Below are 21,153 nucleotides of genomic sequence, written 5' to 3'. Positions count from 1 at the left end.
CTCTTTGCTTACTCTCAAGTTTCAAAATCATATCATACGTATTTTAAGTAATTATTTTAACATCACCATAATTATTCCGGACTGACATTGATAGCTTCCCTTCAGATTTCAACAGTGAACGATTCAGCACTCTAACAGCATGCATGCATCAACTCCAATGTGTTTGTTACTGAAATCTACAGACTGGAAGCTCTTGAGAGCCTTTAGTTGGAAATAACTCAGAAGCATTGACAAGGTGCCAAAGTAGAGCCTCAGAGGCACTGATGTGTCCCTTCAAGCTAGTAATTGATCATCATGCTTCATGCTTAAAGGTATCAGCACCTTAAGAATCAGATGCCTCTAGGGGCTGGTGTGCTACCCTTAAAGATGTTCAAGATTTTTCATCTGTTTTTTATTCTCACTTCCCATCTCTTTCAAAGTCTTTGTTCAATGCTTGTCCTCCTTCCTCCTACCTGTTTAATACATTTTGCTTCTCCTTGGGTCTCACCTGGCTTCTCACAGCAGCATGACTTTCCATTTGAGCTCTGTCCCTTCAATTCTGTTTTCCATTGCATTGGCATTTTCCCCCCTCTTATCTTTAAATCCCCTCGCTTTTCTCCACCTCCTCATCTTCTGCAGAAGCAGGGAGCCTGCAATCTTCTTGCTCCGTAAACACACAAGAAACCTCTTGCTTCACTACGTCACATCAATAAGAAGCGTCATTAAATTTGAATTGTGTCACTTAATCTGTATCGGGAATTACAGAAATCATAGTGCTGCAAGACCAAAGCACTAACTACATGTGTTCATGCATGTATTAGTTCTCACCTGCAAATATAGTATTGCCATGAATCACAAATTGACGGCAACATCTGCTGTACAAAGGGCCAATTTGGAAAGTGCTCTGAAATTCTTTGCCTTGCCATTAGCTTAAACAAAACTGGCATGTCAGTCTTTGAACTGTTATGTACACTTCAGCAATAGATGGGTACACGTGCTCTCTTCCTGCAGCAGAGTTTGCGCAGCTCACCCGCCAGACACTGTGCTGGAAATCTGAGAACCTATGTACTTCAGAAGACTAAATCCACACACACAAAAAATATATACATATATTTTAAGAATCAGACTTAAGTGTTTATATGAAGCACACAAACCATCCATATTTCTATACTTACTCAGTTTGCATCCTAAGAACAATTTATTTTCACTCAGTTTGCTCAAAGCTCACTTATTCTGCTTTAAGTCTAGCCTTTACAGTGCATCTCTCTCAACATAAAAAGATTTTGTTTTTAATTTAGCTATGAAACAGTCTGTAAAGTTTAGATTGCTAAAGTGATGATACTTGCTCTCTTAAACAGACCCTATTCTCCTCCGTTCTGTCGTGTTGCTCACTTTCAGACAATAGAATTCCTAAACAATTCAACCACTTTCTTTGCTATTTTAATTGACTTTTCTTTCCAATACTTCCTGCACTCAAAGATTTCTTAATTTTCCCCCTGAAATATTCACACGAGAAGAGAACATTAGATGTTAATCTAGCTGCTTGATTTGTAGCAGTTCTTCAGTTCTCTACCCAACCATTTAAACACTGTCATTCATAATAGGGTGATATACTGTACTATAAACCCTTTAGCAAACGGTACGTCTTGGTGTTTTTCTTTTGTGGCAAAGAATCCTATTAGTTATAAAGCAGAAAGAAATGTACTTAGCACTCAAACTTACCTACATAATCTCGCTGTTTTACCAGTTTCTCCCCCCTTCTCAAATGAAAGCCCATCCCTTGCTTTTTAAAAGAAAAGCCAAATCACTATGCTTATATTATTTCCTTACAAGAATTACACAATCTGACAGCCTCCAAAGTCCAAAAACTTTCTCTTAGCATCGAATCTGAAATCATCTGCTCCTTATCATCTCAGACCTGTGCAGCATATGTGTCTTGCAGCACAGCAACAACACTTCTTCTTCCTGACAAACATTTTGTAGATTCCTACATATGACTACATCTGCTATCTTGTAGCTTAGCGAAACTGTCTGTAATTAGCCCTCTTATCTTGACACAGGAACTCACATCACTACTTGTAACATGTCTGCATTACCTTGATGGCCAATGGAAAACACCTTTAGCCAGAGATTGACTTGGTTTTAGAGCTGCAGAGGTAGGATTCTCTTCCCAGCACTGCCTTGAACCCTTCACCTCATCAGTGTGTGTCTTTAATAAGCTTGTGTGCATCTTGCAGCATATGACTCAAATGGCCCATGTGTCATTCCCAGTGTGATGCAATGGCTCTTAATCCTGAAAGCATATCCACCATTACCATTCACTTCTCAATCAGAAATCCAAATTGAATCCACTGGCACCTGTCACCTCCAGGTCTACCTCAGACACAACACGAGAAACCTGACACAGGTTTTGGAAGGAAAGCTGTCCAGTTTCCCCTGGGTTTTGGAAAGAAAGCTGTCCAGTTTCCCTGTGCAGCAGCCTACTGCAAAAAGCTGCGATGGTGAATGCCTGCTCTAAACAAACATACAGATTTCTGTCATTGGAGGTTGTTGGAGAAGTGTCTTGGTGAGATCTCATAAAAAAGGCAAAATACCTTCCAAACTTGGGTTAAAACTGCAAAAGTTTGCACAGATAGGATTTAACTCAGGTTTGTCTGAGTTCCCCTGCCATTCTAGTTTATTCTACCACATTGCCCTTGTAGTCACGGTTATTTTAAACAAGGATGAAAAGACACTTAATGCAGACACTTAAGAGACAGTATCCAGTGCTTTGTAAAAAACTTGCTATCAATAGCAAACATGAAGGAACAAGGAAAGTTGGCTTCTATTTGGCTTCTGTTAAGTGACTTGTGTCTTCAGAAGTCAAATCTCATTTCATTTAAGTCACCAACTCCACTCCTCGTCCCCTTTCTGATGTACCCCTCTGTACTGGTCTTTCAGCTTTACCCTAGGGATGACGAATATGATTGTGACATGTTTGCTTGTACTTCCATCATTATGGCATTGCTGAATGGCAACAGCCTGGAGCTGAACAAAGCTGGATCACCCTTCAAGCCAGCTCACACCATTGTTTGGCTTTAGTTTCGGTTGACAATCTTACAGATTGTTTTCAATCCACATCAGTTTTTAGCCAAATGTATTTGGCTAAACTCTCAATTAAGATCTAGCGAGGTGGTATCAAAGTGCTTCACTAAACTCCAACTATTTTACATCTGTTCCATGTACTTCAATGCACTTATTTTGAAATGCTATCAAAAAAGCAATCGGGTTTTTCTGGCAAGTTTTACTCTATATAAATGACTCTGTGTATTCCTCACACTTACATTAAGCTGCTTGGGAAAATGAATTTCTGCAGCTGTGTGTTTGCATTACATATATCTTCTCCCTAACACTAGCTACAAGGCTCACTTCAAGCTTTACAGCTCCAGGACAACCGTAAGTGAACTACATCCACGTCATTTAATTGTGTCACTCATCTCCAGCTTATTGTAATGTGAAGGATCCTTTATTAAACACAGTTTTTAGTCACAGAATTTTTCTCTTTGCTCTAACTCTTGCAAAATAAAATTTTATTTTAAGAATTGCAGTACTACATTATTCCCTTTATATTCAAAATATTTAAGTGCCAATATCTTGGCTGTCTGCTGAGATCGCTCTAAAGAGCTATTGATAATTACTACAATCAGAAGGTTTTTGAAGAATAAACGTAGGATTAGAGAAAACAGCATCTTAATAAAAGTGCAAGGACTTCCATAAGTGGGTATTTTGAAGATCAATAACAAAGCAATTACAGTCAGAGTACCTACATTCCAAAGACTCCCTGCTCCACTCCCAGCAATACTCCTTCTTCATGCCATTTACTGCATTTAATTTGGATAAACATGTTAAGAAGGTTTAAAAAAAAAAACCAAAAAAAAAGATTGCACCCAAGAAACAAGAGATGCTGAACTGACACCTCAGACTGAGATTCATATGCAATTACCACACAAATAAAAGGTAGCAGAAGAATTATGAAAATATTTAGAATGCCCAAAGTTTGTCTCATTCAAAAAAAATAGGCTAACGGGCTTTAAAGTGTGCTGTTCAGTTTACTCTTTTGATTGCTTTACCACTATGTAAATCAATATGTTAATGTTCCTTATAAAATGCATGAGCCAGTTATACTGACAAACACACAAAGCTCACTCGTAATTAGCAGTTAATTAGTAAGAAGGAACAGATGCTGTTACAGTTTCAGCACTCGAACAGGTTCTGTAAACAATGCTTATAAATCTAAGTGAATTTATTAACCACAATGCAACTGTCAACATTTTGCTGGCAACCATACAAATATGGTGGAATCCCCCAAACATCTTTACAATGTGTTAATAATCATTGTGTCAACCGAAGTCTATCAGGCAGTCTCACTTGCTAACTGTCATAAGCTTTCTACTTAATCTTGTTATGTCACTTCTCTGGCCTAATTCCTTATGCCCTCAGAGGAAGCGCTCTAGTCACCAAAGTCAGCCAGAGGCACACAGATTCATCTACAATACCCAGTGGTCCCTTGAAACAATGGTATTTTGTGCAAGAGGAATGTTTAGTTTGCTCTGATACTTTGGTACAAGCTTCACCAGCTGAAAACCAACAAGTGGTATGCACAGCTTTGACAGCACATCTTGGTTCTGTAGGGTTTGCAGTCACTGTTTTTACAACCATTATTGTTCAATGAGTGATCAGTACTATGAAGGCATCTCCAGATATCATCCACTGAAAATAACTAAAGGTCAGTTATTTCTAATCTCTGTGAAATCATGCATCCAATCTACAGAATGATGTCATTGTTTTGTTTTGTTTGTTTGTTTTTATTTATCTGGGCAGACATAGATGGCTCAAATACAAAGAAGGTCTCTTGTAATAATTTTTCAGATGCAACTATTAAAGCAGTAGCTAGACGCAACCACCTTGAGTCAAAGGCTTTTCGCCAGGGGCTAGTTCTTAGCCTCAGGACGACAGTGAAGATATCTTAGCAATCTCAATGCTGTCAATCTTTGCATGTCACATTGAGATGCCACCTTGATATATGACACCATTTCAGCACCAGAAAATTCTAATAATTTTTTTAAAGTCATACTATGGCTTTCTTTATTGATGTTCTCTTTTACACTTACATTGCTTTTGATCATTCCCTCCTCCTCCTCTCCCTCAAAGTACTCTGACAACTCTTCACCACATTGTGTACTTGATTTGAACACACACTCCAAGATTTGCAATACACTGGCACACAGAATAGGATGAGAATATCCCAAGTGTATTAAATTCTCCAAAGCTTCACAGGAGAGACTGCTTGGCTTGCTTCCTGCAGGCTCCAGTCCTACTTGTACTGTTACAGGGACTAAAAGCATGGAGGTTGGGGGAATCCATTCTCTACCAGCATCAAGCGCTGGGCAACAGAAGATTAGGATGGTAGAGGCTCATAAAAAACAAATGCTCTCTTCCCTTCTCTTATGAACACAACACTGGAAAGCAGATCCTTGAATGCTTTATTCTAAAGAGCTGCATCTGCTCCTTTTATTTATTTGTCAGGTGGATTTTTTTCTGCCTTTTTTTTTTTGTTTGTTTTTAACATTAGTTTTTTACAGAAGAGAAGGTCCTACCTTAACATTTCTGTACAGGCTGATAGACACTCTCCTCCTTCCTATTTCCATTCTCTTTCCATAGTCTCAGATGCTTAACCTGATCAACACTCTATTCCAAACAAAGCCAGAATATCTCCTTTAGAATCTTAATGGTGTGCAAGAGCTATAATCACATCTCATGTCTCAGGTAGAAAATCATTAGCTGCTAGTCAAACCCACAAGTTTCTCCTTATTTTTTGCTAAGAAATAAGTAAGAGTATTACATTTGGTTAGGATTTGGAAAAAAAGAAAAGAGGATGAAGCTAAACATATCTTATGGGCAATCATATGTAACCTATGAGCTGTTACAGCATTAATGTGGATATCAAAACATTAAGCAAACAAAAAAGTTATCATACTTTCCCTTGAAGTTGTTATATACTATTACCTTCCATCATTGCCCTAAAAAGCCTCCCTTTGGGGGTTGTCTCATGCAGATAAATGGAACATTATTCTTGAAACTGCCAGAATTGACACTAATAAATATTCAAATATATTTCTTTACTAAGTAGAATTCAATAAGAAATAGAACACTGTTTATCATCACACACCTTGTACCGTAACAACAAATTTTTGAGCTGGAAAGAATTATAACACAAGTCACGCTGAAATGAAACTGGTCAATTCATTCATAAACCACCAGCTTTTTTTTCTGTTATGAGGGCTAGAGGCTCCTGTTAGCTTCAGATCAGTCACAACTGGTCAAAAAATGATAGAAAGTTAATTTCTCTGAATAGTTTAGTAATACTATCTCATTTATAGATCTCTAAACACATGCACGGAGCAGCTGTAGGTTGCTTATTTTGGTCTTAGTACACTTGGGACTATCACTGGACAATTTTTGCAGGTAGAGAGAAAATACGGAAGATTTATAGGATGAGAGACAGAAAACTCATTATAGAGACCAATTAAAATAAACATGGTAGAAATCCAATCCTTCTAAGCCAAAGCCCCAAATTTCAGCATTTTCCTGCAACCCTTAGACATCTCAGGAAGGGACCAGCTGCCGTTCTCGGTATTGAATCTGAAAATCAACAGTAAAACACACAAAAGCTACTTTTGCAGTCAAACGAAACACTAATCCAGGCAGGTACATATAGCTGTAGCTGCTCCTCTGATGTAAGGGCACATTTGATCTAATTGGAAAAAGATATTTCAAGTGCACTGGGAATAGTCACTGTTAACTGAATGCAACAACAAAAAAGGAAAAAAGAGCATACAGACCTGAGGGAATTACCAAATCAATTAACAACTAATTCAGGAACTAATTTCTGTGTTGCCTCTTAGCACAAAACTGTATCTTTAATTTCTCCTGCAATAAGCATCATCATGATAGTCCTAACACACTCTGACGCTTTAAATGAGTTTACAAGTATCTCTTTTTGATTGGCTATATAACATTATTTCTTCACAGTTCAATGCAACCACAGCCAAGTGCTCTGAAATATTTAATTATACTGGTAGCTACAAGTTAACAATTTAAAGAATCACAATGAGAACAAAACATTTTATAACTAGTAATCAGCTAATGGAAAACACAGCAAAATGTGTTTGTTCTGATTATAAACAAATGCACAGAAGATTTCAGCATTAAGACTATTTGGCTAAAAACCATACCCTCATGTTTGTACAAGCAGATCTGGAGACTGATTACTGTGATTAGACAGAAGTGTGACAGAGGAAATTATACCTCACGCTGGATAGAAATAAATAAAACTCTGTCATCTGCCAGTTCCTTGTAAATCATGTAATGCCTATATTTTTGAAAGCCACTCTGGAGACACTGATTCTGGCTTGCAAACAACCATCTAGAAACCTACATGAGCATTAATACAATAAACCCAAAGCAGTAGTAGTTTTGGTGAATGCTTTGGCATAGAAGATGAAGCATCGCAGTAGTTTGGGTCTCTGTGTCAGTGGAATGGGAGCTTTGGTGCAGCTTTGCAGGTATCACTTGTCTAGAAAGATGTGTTAGATACAAAAGACATGGGTAATGTGTACACCTTCCAGATGTTTGCTGCCATCCTTCTTTTGAAGTGCTTTTTGTCATTACACATGTAAGCCACTTCTAACATTAAAAAGTAACTTGATTTTGAAGGTAGACAGAAGAGAGAAGCAGCAGGATAAGCCTTAATGCTGAGCAATGGGAGTCAGGGGCTGCTAACACACTAAATGTAGCATTTTGTGTCTATTCTGCTTGTCCAACATTGTTTTCTTTTGTCTTGCCAACTCCTATGAATTAAGTAAGAATAGATGCGAAGATGGTTGACTATTTGTTCTCTCTTTTGGTAGACTTCAAGTAAACATTTACATTCAGGAATTCTGCTACAAAAAAGCATTTGTTGTTTTTGATGGTGAAGGATCTTGGGTTTGACACTTGCCTCAAGCATTACAGGGCTCTTCTGCTAGTGAGGATGACTAAGGACATCAGTTTGACTGACCAGAGATGGCAGATGATCTCTTTTTAAAACTGAGACACTGTTATACTTGCTGAAACTCTCTAACATCTGTACAGACAGTGGTGAGTATTTTAGAAGGTGAGAAATTTCAAGTACAATCTTCTTCTGGTTCAGTGAGAAGGACCAAGGTAACAGTGTGTTGGGTGTTACTCCACATAAGAATCATGTAACTGTTAACCTACGCAGAAATGCCCCAGCTAGAGCTAAAAATTAACAAAGGAGGTTAGGAAGAGGAAAAGCACTAGTTGAACAGAGGCAGGACTGACCTGAACCTGTGGGGAATCAAAGAGAAGGAGACTGAGCAGCACTGAGCAGTAGGCAGGCAGGAGGTCAGAACAGCAACATGGGGCAAAGTCCATTAAAATCTAAACTAAGCTTTAAAAATCCTCTTTTTGAAGTTGAGCAATGAAAACTGATGGAATAAATGTGGTACTGTCTAGCTTATACAAGCTATAAGATTACAAAAAGACAGTTTTGGAAATTCGGTGCTCAGATATAAGGGAAGAAATGCAAATGGACAGGCTAAGTTTAGGCACGCTGAAGGAAGGAAGAATAATGGTTGGCAACAAAAGAACCTGCCTCACCTCGCAGCTCTTCTCTTTACCCTCTGCAGCAGGGACAGTCACAGCAAAGCATTCGAGTGTTGGGCTGGGAGAGGCACGCTGCTCCATTTGACTAGCAAAGCTTTTCCCCAGATACATATCAAGAATGAACACTAAAACTAAGCCTACCAAAAACAAAGTTGGAGGTAAACTACACTGAAATCTTCATCTTTCATTTGAAAGGCATTTCTTAAAGGCCTTGAGCCATGCTGGTGTTCACAGTCTAAGCACCAAGTGACCAGGTGAGACTGTGCTGAAAAAAAGAAAATTAAAAAAACCAAAAAATGTCACAGAGAAATACACCAATTCCCAATTTCCCAGAGATTCTTTCCACAGAGCACCAGGCAGAGCACCAGAGCACCAATATTCCAAGAGTTGACTGGAAAAAAAACCAACCCTTAATTAAAGAAAAACTCCATATTTTGGCTTTAAGTATACTTGAAAAATAGTGCAGATTTTTTTCCAGAAAAAAGGACTGAAAATTGACAAGACAATGGCTAGGCTTGAAACAAAAAAAGTTAACAGGAAATTCTCATGTATACAACTGAATTGAAAAGTTACTTCAAAAAATATTGTTGACAAAGAACAAGTTGCAATGATTCCACAAATATTTCAAAAGCTACTTAAAGCGACATTTTTTAATGTAAAGTTTGACATTTGTTGAAAGCATTTTCAAATAGTTATCTTGGCCAAGTTGAATGCTATTTTTGATAGAATTTGTGTACATGTCATGAAGCTCTAGTTTTGTTTACAGTGATTTTAAGGAAAAATTGCAAATTGTGCATCCAGGAACCAATGCTTCTTCATGAAAAACAAATCAGCAATGTCACTCCCCTTTGCTGAGAAAGCCCATATCTTAGCCCTGACCTGAAAAATATTTGCTGTTTTCAGTACAGAGTAAAAAAAGACAAATATCTAATTTAACTAGGATTACATTAATGAACTTAAATATGACAAGCTGGTAGGCAAAGATGGTCATTTGAAATATCATATAAAAGCAAAACCCGAACAAGATATTCAGCTTTCTCCATCAATAGAGCCATTTGCAAACCAACAGAAGTGAATTGATTCTGAAATTCACCTTTGCAATTCACGAATATCAAATTTTTCACCATGTCATCAGTGTAACTAACTATCAGAACGCTCAGTTTTTAGACTCCAAGTTGGCTGTTCCTAAATGATGCAGGAATTTGAGGACACAAGAGGTGCAGCACCTCCCAGGATAAGCCAAGGGTTGAGGCAACCTCTCAAAACCTATTTTGACCAGTTTTTGGTAAAAAAAGCCAAGGTTATGTAGCTAGACTATATAATAATATGAGCAGCTATGACTAATGGCACTTAGAATAAGATCTGAAAGCAGAAAGTCAAGGCCAGCTCTTACGTGTTTATTTACACTCTAATCTGGGGGGTATGTGGACAAGAGAGAAAAAAGAAAAAAACAAAAAAAGAAAGAGCACACAGCTGCCATCCCAAAAACAGACCTCCCATCTGCCACCCACGATTTGCATGTCACCTTCTCCAGGCTCATTTGTACTTCATTAACTGCCATTGACTTAACAAGATTTATGCAAATGACACCATAGGAGCTCGCTAACTCCCACTGCAATCAAGTGATTATGTATGTACAATTCTCCACAGCAATGAAAAATTAATACATGACAAGCCCCCTCACCGCTGAGCTGAGCCTCTTGCTTTTATTTTTCTTGTTGTGCTTCTTTTATTTGAATATGCCCTACTGATAAAGATTTATCAAGACCACAGAAAACAGAGTAATCTCTCCAAAACACTATATACTACACTCCACTCCTCCCCCCCATCCTAGACAGCATGCCACCCTAAAACTCTGTAGTCTAATACGTGCTTCAAAAATATTCACTCAGATTTGAGGAAAAGGTTTTCATTTTCAGAAGAAATGATTTTGAACAGATGAGACTCCAAGCACAGTAAGCCACTCACCCTAAGTTTGTTTTAAGGGTAGTATTTGCAATGCTACAGAAGACAGCTTAAATAGTTTCACTTTAAGTGACTCTTCCTTAGAAGTATAGAACTTCCTATGGATTGTAACTTTGGGCTAATACTACGTCAGACATTTTCTGACTCCACTTGATTAGTAGAAAGTATTTAAATAGCACACAAGTTGAACTTTTTCTTTTTGGAAAATTATGGCATTCTTAAAAGACACTAAAAGCACAAGATTTAAGGCATGCTGATACTGCTATGCACGCGAAAGGTGTTTGTACCTCTCTGGGAAACTGGTCTTTCAAAAATTTCTTTCACCTTTTGCTATTTTGGCAAAAGTTAGCGGCCACATTTTCAAAGTATGACTGCTTTTCATTGCCCACATTTTGGGTTTCTGCTGGGAGCAAGAAGGTTTGTCAGACCAGTTTTATTTTACTTAATCCAATAAGATCACATGTAGCACTGCAATGAAAAGTGATTTTCAATATTTAGAAAGGGCAGAAACAATAAGAACATTAACTCTTTTCAGCCAGATTGCTTTAAGTATAAAGCCCTGAAGGAGTGAGGTGTTTCAAAATTTCACCTATTTCCCCCAAACTCTCGGGGATTCGTCGAATCATAGAATGGTAGTGGTTGGAAAGAACCTTTAGAGGTCATCTAGTCCAATATCCCTGCCGAAACAGGTCCACCTAGATTCAGGGATCAAGAACTCAGGAGCAGCTTGTAACTCTTGAGTTCTTTTGACCAAAAACCATGCCAAAGTCTAGCAGCTGTGTGGGTTGGTATCTGGGTCCCAGAAAGGCTGTAATACAGAAAAACAAGTAACTCCCTTATCACAGAACAGTTTGGGTTGGAAGAGATTTTCAAGACATCTTGTTCCAACCGCCCTGTCATGGGCAGGGGTACCTTCCACAGGTTGCTTAGAGCCTCATCCAACCTGGCCTTGAATACTGCCAGGAATGGGGCAGTGCCTTACCATCCTCACAGGGAAAAGCTTCTTCTTAATATCTCATCTAATCCTCCCTTCTTTCACTTTGAAGCCATTTCCTCTTGTCCTACCACTACAGGCCCCTGTAAAAGCTCCCTTTCCAGCTTTCTTGTTGGCCCCTTCAGGGACTAGAAGGCTGCTCCAAGGTCTCCCTGGAGCCTTCTCTTTTCCAGACCAAACAACCCAATTCTCTCACAGCCTTTCTTCACAGCAGAGGTGCTCCAGCCCTCTCATCATCTTCATGGCTGCCTCTAGACTCCAATAGCTCCACGTCCTGCTTTTGTTGGGAGCCTCAGAGCTGGATGCAGCACTGCAGGTGGGGTATCATGAGAGCAGAGTAGAGGGAGAGAATCACTTCCCTCAAACTTCTGGTTATACTGCTTTTGATGTGGTCCAACATACAGCTGGCATTCTGGGCTGCAAGCACACGTTGCCAACCCATGTTGAGCTTCTCATCAGCCAACAGCATAGCTTATTTCACAATACATGTAAGTACATTTAGAGAGAAACCAGGAGAGAAATAAAGTGCCCCTACAAACCCCCTCAATCCCCTACCAGTTTAAACTGTCTAAAAATATACAAAAACATCATCTTGATGAAAGACATCAACCATAGCTACATTGGTTCAAACACCGCCATACAGACCTGATGTATGAAAAATCTTGAGATGTGTAACAACATTGTCATCATCACACATTTCTACATTTCCTAGAGAAATTATTTTTTCATACATTTATTCTGTGCTCTCCACACCACATGCAAACATACTTGACTAATATAACTTCTTCCTCCCCACTTTCATGTGGCCCTCTAATGCTGGAAGATATTTCATTTTTTTCCGCAAAACCAGAATTTTTCCAGTCTCCAATTAACCTGTCTTGGTTTTGTTGCTGTTGTCTGGTGGGTTTAATTTTGTTTTTCTTGCTTGAGTGTTTTTGGGGGGTTTTGTGGGTAGATAAAAACAATCCACAGGGGCCACAAAATACACTGGATAACCAAGCCACGGATTTAAAAAATCTGAATAGTAAGATTTTCATTTTTTCTCTTTGCTTTTTTGTAATTACAGTTTTGGGTGGGGTTTTTTTTGAAGTAGCAGTGAACTGAAAAAATAAAATCAACTGTAGTTGAGTTTGAAGTACAGATATTTTTTTGGGGAGGGGGGAATGTCCATAGATCTGCTAATAAGCTCAAACAATCAACTGAAACACCAATTGGCAATATAAGCTTGGACTTCTGCCTTGCCCCAGAAGCACAACCTTGTCAGCAGCATTTATAAAGTATCACTGGCATGCATAAAGAATAAGAATCCACAGAGAATAAAAACAAGTACTGACAACAGATATTAAAAAGGCCTGGTCAATAACATGCTTTTGAAGATGTCCCAAAGACATTACAGAAGAGTGAGTACATGAAACTGGCAAAGCCCTTTTGCCCAACAGCAGCTTAAAAAAGTCAGATGAGTTTAACATAACTGGAGGTTACTCATGATAATAGCACAAGATAGTGCAGGTGAGTGACTTTCAGGCTAATAGGAGGACAAATATTTGAAAACGTGATGACAAAACAATTCAAAGGAGAAGTCTTCTAATGATATAATAAGATAGCTCTCACACAGCAATGCTGTGAACACTGTAATTTTCATTCAACTTCCTGGAAACAGATTTCTTTTTCTATTCCCTGACCTTTTGTCACAGAAACATCTCACGATGGAGGGGGCTTCTCATTGTAAGAAGTACAGTGACACAATATACTCAAGTTTTTAGGTCAAACAGTCCCTTTTCACATCCCTCTGTCTTATTCACAGTTAATGCATAAAATAAAAGAGGTTTGGTTTGTTTTGTTTCCTTTTTCTAGCAAGAATTTCTACTGCCTCAGAGAAACACTAAAGTAACTGACACCACGAACACAGTTGTAGCAACAATTTAACTTGTTGCCACCTCTAGTGATGGGGCCTCTCCATCTAAATAGTGCGTAGACAAAAACTGTCCCCTGATCAAACTTCAGGAGCCCTTTCTGCTTGAAACAACATAGTTTGTAAACAAAGACCAGTTCAAGCTAATGTATATTTTTAAACAGCAATGAAACATTGTCACTATGAATACAGACTGTATCTCAATTTTCAATTAAATGTTCCCACATCAAAAAAGTCTTTTTTCCTACTCCATCTTTTTTTTTTTGGTTTAATGGCTAAGTGGTGTTGGTCTCCAACACTTTACTGTAGACTGTTTGTAATGTAGAAAAACTATGAACTCAATAATCCATTCTTCCTGACATATAAGCATGATGTGAAACTCCTTTGACAGCAGGCATCCTCCAGCACTGCACACTATTTAACCTCTCCTCTTCTAGCACCCTTCCAAAACTCCAATGAATAGTATGGATCTGCTGATTACAGACCTGTTCAAATATCAGCTAATAACTGCTCATAAGTGATAACATGAGATTACAATAATTGGGATTAATAACAAAAAGTACACGTTCCCAAAAGATTTGTCGTACACAGTATACAAGCAGGGATTGCAGAGAGACTTTTTCAATATGGAAATTCAAGAGACTATAGGGGATATTTCATTACAACATAGTATAGTGCAATCACACTTAAAATCTTATCTTACAATAGTCTTCCTACAAGTACATTTTTAACCAAATTAATTTAATACACCATTTTAGGAAATAACAGTATATTTGCTTTGAATAAATATTGAAAAGTATATTCCTCAGTTTTGCACTCTCAGCAACATTCACAGACACTTTTGTTAAATTAGCATTAATCAAAACAATTCCAGCCACTCTAACCTATCTCACACCATACAAAAGCTGTAGAAAAAATCCCTCTGTAGCTTGTTCTAAATGCCTGGAATTTCCTCTCCTGATCACAGAGTCAAATATTGAGCTTTCAAACCACTCTTCCAAATTGCAATGTATTTAGTTAGAATTTGTCTACTAGAAAGTAGCCACAGACATGACAGCACTTTTGCTGCCTGATGGTCCCCACCGGTCTTTTTAACTGCCTTGGAGAAAGAAAATCACTGTAAATAGTTATGTGTACAAAACCATCTCCCTCTCAAAAACTCCAAACACATAAATCCACCCTCAGGCAGGAGCCCCAGGGCTGCCTAGTAAGACGAAGCATGGACTGAGGGAAGATTAGTACAGGCAAGTGACCCACTGAGGGACGGGAGAGACACCAAAAGAAACTGGAAACAACCATGTAGGAAGAAAATACACTCCCTTCCACGGCCCTTTCACAGAAACACACAAAAGTAAATACTTGTAAACTCCATCACCAAAATTATTTTTAAAGCATCCTGTACAAATGCTTACTGTGGTATTCTCAACCATGTGAACCGAGTGTAATTTAATTTGAGAAGGTAAATGATCTCATTCACCCAAATACTTTGCATCAGATGCTGGCATTGCTTTTGCCTTTCAAAGGAGTTTTCACAGCTACAATTTAGAAATGAGTTTCCGGGCTAATGAAAGTACATTTAGGCTAGTAAAATAGACCAAACCAAATCCTTAAATTCAAGTCCTGTTGTGTAATGAGGAAGTTTAATTAAGGCCACACATTACAGCTGTAAACTTTCTCTTATATAATAAGGTCTAAATGAAACTGAACCTAATCAAAGTTACAATTCCTTCATTAGCAAATTACAAACAAGAGTGCACAGCTGACACACCGGCTATGATTATCACAACTAATTGCCTCGTTGTTACAAACCAGCCTGAAACTGTGTTCAGATGTCCGTCTGCAGTAGCAAATTAGGGCCACATCAGGCTATTTCTGCGATCACAAGGGGCTCTTGTAGAGCGATCTGATTTACCCTGCCGACTGGCAGCACACGGCCCAATCAAAGCCCCCTCTACAAAGGCAGCTTTGAAGCCAGCACAGCCTAGAAACCCGCTCCATATGCAGGCCTGCAGACTGCACTTCATTAGGCCTGTTGTCACATTTTCCCTCTTCTTATTCTAATGATCCTATTTTAATACACATAGGAACCTCTCCTAATTGATGTCAAGTGAGTGACTTCCACATTCATCATCGGAGCACATCAAAGGCGTCTTGTGCAGGGGCCCACCATCAGAGTGCTTAAGACATGAGGTGTGTCTCCAACTATAGAAAGCAAGGGAAAAAAAAAAGTATTTTGGCATTACCTGTTTAATTGGGATTGCACGGCCGCTTCCAATGCTATCTGTTCTGCTCTCCAGGACCTTCTTCTCTTTGTCTGGGTCACTCCCTTTCCGAGACTGCAGAGCAAAAAGAAAGTTTGTGGTCCATTAAATGCTGCAGTTCACACAGAAGATGCCTGTTATTTTTTCTTTTTAAAAGCAATTTTTAAAAGTGTTTTGACACATAAAAATAGATTCAAAGTATGCAGGTTAGAAGCTACAAAAGTAAACAATCATCCAAAAATCTGAATACTAAAATACTGCCTCTAATTTTCAACCATTCACTTGTTTGAATTGGTGTTTTGATTTAAAGAGTTACAATTTCGTTACCTGGAGATCCAGCAAATCAGAAGACATGTTTTTGAAGGTCCAAAAAGGAATGAAGATTCCAGGTTCTCATTAAAAAAAATCTCATATATACATGCATATATCTAAGTTACATCTGTGTGGTTTTTAGAAATATTATCAGCTACTTGGAAATGCGGTTTTACAATACTGATCTTGATCACATTGACATTACTTTTTAGTATCTTTCTACTTTTGGATGGTTAGAAAGTTGGAATTGCAAGAAAAGACAGCTATTAATGCAGGAAAAAGTTATCCTGACACCATGAAGAAAAATCAGCTTGAGGAAAATGTAACCAATGGTTAAAACCTGAATTGCCTGATCTCAGGTAATGCCAGAGCTGCCTCAGGACTAAGCTTATGGTGCTCACTTTATGATTTTATAAAGTTATACACGACTTTTAAGAGGTTCTTCAGATTCCAGTCTATTATTGTGAAAGAATGCAGAGCATAATGACCTTGACAGATTTATTTTATTACAAAAAGAAGACTCGAGAGTCATCCTCCTTAATAACTGACAAGTGACAACTTCACTCCATTACTTTTCAATAGGAACATTACTCACACAATATCAAAAATCAGAAAACATTTTGATGTGCTTTTCAAATCAGAGATGATATATGAAACATTGCCATGTCCAGTATGACAATGGGAAGATAATGAAAACCAGAGCAGCACAAGATCCTGCTTTTCATTTTCAGCAGAACAAGATGTTTGAAAGACACTGAGATTAGGAGAACAATTAGGATCATGGAGAGCTAATACCCATTTTCCATATCATATGAAGGGGTGGAAGGAAGAAAAAAAAATCTCTGAAGCACTTGCCTTTGGGTGTGAGAGAAGGGAAGGGGAAGGAGAAAACCCACAGAGGAAGACTTCAAATAATGCCATTCTAAGCAACACATTTACCCAGCGGGGATCCCGTGCTGCTTTCCCTGCACTGCAGAACAGGCTCTTATCACTAGTTACTATGGTTCAGGGCAATGGAATGACGCGTCAGGGAATTAAACAAAGAATAAATGAAAGAAAGCAAAACAAGTGGGAGGGATGAAATCTGATGTTCAGGATAACTATTGTTCCTCATCCCTCAAGTCAGATTTCTGAATCTGAAAGTGCCACTTCCCAATAATACAAAGCAAAACAATGCTTCAGTGGTGCAAAGCGCCTGTAAGTGACATTGTAAAGAAACTCAGTGAAGGTAGCCCAAATCCTTGGGAGGGAAGTTGTCAACTTTAATGTTTCTTTTTCTGACTTTTTGAAAGACAGATTGTGCCTCTGAAAAGAAAGCTAAGTATCTATGTGCTGTTTTTCATTTTGATTTTTAAATCATTAATTCTAACATTCCATAAAAATAACTGCATCTGGAAGTAAGATATTGCACATCAAAGGGAAATAACCTATATGCAAAATATTGTGAAATTACAAAGTATAGAAACAGAGGAATTTCTCTTAGGCAAATTTTATTCTGTTTGGAATCACAGAAGACATACAATTTTCCAAAGGAGAATCTTAGCAGGCTTCACTATCTGTAAAGACAAATTGTGCAGTGAAATATAGATATATTCTAAACTTTTATGCTTTTGTTTCTGTGACATGCAATGCATCTTACAGCCAATATGTAAAAAAAACCCATACTCTAAAGTGGACTAGATCAACATTTGCTGGGACTCTTTCTGATGTCACATATTAAGTCATTTTATTTAAAACTTTATTCAAGTCAACCAGAAAAAGTAAAAAAAAGTAAAACCTGAATGAATATAATTTGACTCATTTCCCCTTCATGCTAGAAGTCACTGCAGACTTACAAGAACAAAAAACCTTACCTAAGTTGGGTCTGTGAAGTAAGATTTAGTCCCAGAGGGATACAGGACCTGAGTTTGGGCACAACCAGAATCAAGTCTCAGCAGTCCAAGGAGCCTCAAAAGCAAAAATAGTGATCTCTAACAGTCGATGCTGAGACAGAGAGTTCACTTAAACTTCTAAAAGACATGCTTGCAATTCTGCAAAGATGCAAGATAGGTAATATTGAATATGGGAAAGGAGATGCATCTTACTGCACGAGATTAATCCCATTCTAGTCTGGACACATAATTAAAACCAGTTCTTTGCTGAAGTGCACTTCATATGCACGTTAAATCCTACCTCTGCTATACACATATGTTTACTTCTCCGTGTTAATATACTGCACAAAACCCTACTTAGATCTATTTCATTACCTAAGTGGTAGGTCAGCTATTGCCATAATAGCTTCATAGCAAATATTAATATTCAAAGTAAAAAAAAATCAGATCCTGCATTTAATGCGCTTAGACATGAACTTACTTAAAATTCTCGACCCTATTCCAACTCAAAAGTTGTAATCAATTTAAAGAAAATCATTTCTACTTTCTACTTAACTCAGTTTTCTTCCAACACTATAAGGTTTTCATGTAAGAAACTAAATATTACTTGTGCCAGACAACAAGAGGTAATTTGCAATAGAATAAAAATATATTTGGTGCTGTAAGTGATAAAAGCAGAAGTAAGTAACAGGCTAGGCAAAAAGCACAGCAAGAAACCCAGAGATAACAGTACAAAATTTTGATTACATGCTCTCTTTCATACCTAGACAGAAAATACTAGTAATCTCCTAAATAATTCCAGGTTATAACTAGGCTGATACAGCACGAAACCTGGGTTACAGCACAGTCAGTGTTAAATACCTCAAGGCATGGATTACAGGGAAGCTAATTACACAACATTCAATATTCCCAGATTTAAAGAGAAGTAATTTTGAAAAGTCTTTTTTTTTTTTCTATATGACTTGTTTTCTCCCAAATTTCTCCCCAGTTATTACACATTAAGACAACTATCAACATCCTCTCATAGTAGTAAATTCAGTTCTGACTATTACCACAGATCAGAGCTTCTGTCCATTTGTTTACAGCAAATACAGCTCACAACATTCTTCTCAAACTTTTTCTGCCATTGCAGATGGGTATTTTTTTCTCTATTGGTTTCCTTAAAAATACACTTACTTCAGTCTAAAACATCCCCACTTTCCCAAATGCCAACATCGTCTCTACAGCTCTTACAGCATTTATGCATCTATTGGAGGAGAAATTTTTAGGTAAAGGCTGCTGTGGCGCTCAGCTGCCTTTCCAGAGGTGTTCCTGCTCGGAGCTGGTGGTTCCTGGGCTGACACTGACACCTAGTGGAGCTGTAACTCCAGAGTAGGGCCAGACAACTGGCAAGTATTCCCATCTGCAGGAGGACATCCACACCATCTCCACAAATACCGGTGTCAAAGTTGGACACTTTGTCACACGCTGCTCTTTTTTGCCTATTTTTTTTTTTTTGCAACAAGACATTTTCACTTGAAAACAAATGAATCATTTTCATTCCTTAGTAGGAGTTTGAAGATCTTATTTTAAATCAAAATATCACTGTCAGAATGGACACATGAAATACAACCCGTCACTCAGTGCTCTAAACTGATGAGAGAACTTTCTACTTGCTAAAGGCCAAGAGGTCAGATTTTGTTCAGAGTACAAGGAATTGGTTTCAGCAGTTCTGTCTGTAGTTCCCTGCATATGACCAAGGAGTAAGTTAGTTTTGGGAATAAAAAAAACCCATGAACTCTTCATGATAACAGGGAAGTTGTGGCTTTCTAAATGCAAGTAATGTGTAGCTACAATCACCACGGGACTTCCACAAGAACCCACAGGAATTGTGAGTTTGCTATAAAGCATGTTAAGTGTCAAAGGCTGCTTACAAGACCACGATTATGCATGCAATACAGTCTCAAAGCTTTCAGCAAGACTACGAAACTAAGGAAATCATCACTCAAAGACTTCATTTCCCAAACTAGTCAAGTGTAACAAAGATCTATCATATTGGACCAGTCAAGCTTTCTATTTAGAACAGGTTTTTTGCCTTTCAATGAAGAAAAAAACAGATGGTTTAGGAAGAAAAAAAAAAAAAAGTCACTTTAATCTCCATCATCTCTCTTAATCCTGGAAAAGAAAAGTGAGTTGAGACTGTATAGTAATAAAAGTTGCATAGGGTCGTTATTTTGCAGTACCACATGACAAACTCAGGAGACCTCACAGGGGAACCCTGAGTCAGCACCACTGGGCAGGATCAGGAAACAGAGGCCCAGCTTTTTCTTTACTGCCCAACCAGGGAATGTAGACAGGTCTAAGAATTAAAGTCAGACAAAGGCTCCAAAATTTAACTGCGCATTCACTTGTTTCACTGCAATTCCCCATAGGATAACTTAACTGGATTTAATTTTTATTTAAGTCCTCGAATAGAACTGCCCCGTGGCAACTCTAACATGGTTTTGGTTTTGAGTTTCTAAATGCATTTCAGTGCTTCTGTCTGGATTAGACCAGCTCAAGTCTTGAAGTTCAGGCTTACTGCAGAGTGACAGCTCAGGCTGTCACTGCAGGCGGTCACTGCAGAGCACTATGTAAAACACAGCGATAGGCTCTCCCTTGGCTCACTCACCGTGAAGAGGTTGGACCGGCGCTTGGACTGTTTACGAACAGGAGTTGGTGTGTTGGCAGTGGGAGGAACATCAATCCGTAGCTCCTTCTGGCTGGTGCTTGGAGTTGACGGAACAGAGGAGGAATAATCACTTAAACTCCCTCCTCCATTACTGGTCTGCAAGGATTAAAGTTAGTTTTAAACAGTGATACACTGCTTTCAAGAAATTACAATCCACAGTTGGATCTTATCTTATTTAGTCCTGATACGCAAGAAGAGCAGCCTAGCCTCAGGAACACAGTGGGACTGTCCTGCTACCGCTTTTCCACACATTTCTATTCCAAGCCCTTAAATATTTTCCCTGTTCTTATTTCTTGAAAACGTCAATCTTTTGATATGTCAGGGCCATTTTAATTCTACACAATATAAGCTTAACTGGAAGTTTCATTTGTTTTACTAGTGTAAGATTAAGCAAAACATTGGGGAAAGTCTGTACATCCTGTTTTTCTACTTCAAAATTGCTA

The 21,153-nt window shown here is 38.3% G+C and overlaps 1 protein-coding gene across 7 annotated transcripts in view; it reads right to left on the bottom strand.

The window, feature by feature from the left end:
- Positions 1 to 21,153, bottom strand: part of AGAP1 (ArfGAP with GTPase domain, ankyrin repeat and PH domain 1) — a 402,183-nt gene that overhangs the window by 178,541 nt on the left and 202,489 nt on the right. For 6 of the 7 annotated variants that reach the window (XM_062003066.1, XM_062003067.1, XM_062003065.1 and 3 more), the window contains exons 8-9: positions 20,651 to 20,806; positions 15,800 to 15,892 (exon numbers count right to left, since the gene is read on the bottom strand). In XM_062003066.1, the coding sequence (XP_061859050.1) occupies positions 15,800 to 15,892; positions 20,651 to 20,806 (249 nt within the window). The remainder of the gene's footprint in view (positions 1 to 15,799; positions 15,893 to 20,650; positions 20,807 to 21,153) is intronic. The other variant, XM_062003063.1, reaches the window with a different exon arrangement.

Source organism: Colius striatus, chromosome 9 (assembly GCF_028858725.1).
Source record: "Colius striatus isolate bColStr4 chromosome 9, bColStr4.1.hap1, whole genome shotgun sequence".
Lineage (NCBI taxonomy): Eukaryota > Metazoa > Chordata > Aves > Coliiformes > Coliidae > Colius > Colius striatus.
This window is presented reverse-complemented; position numbering and strand designations above follow the sequence as displayed.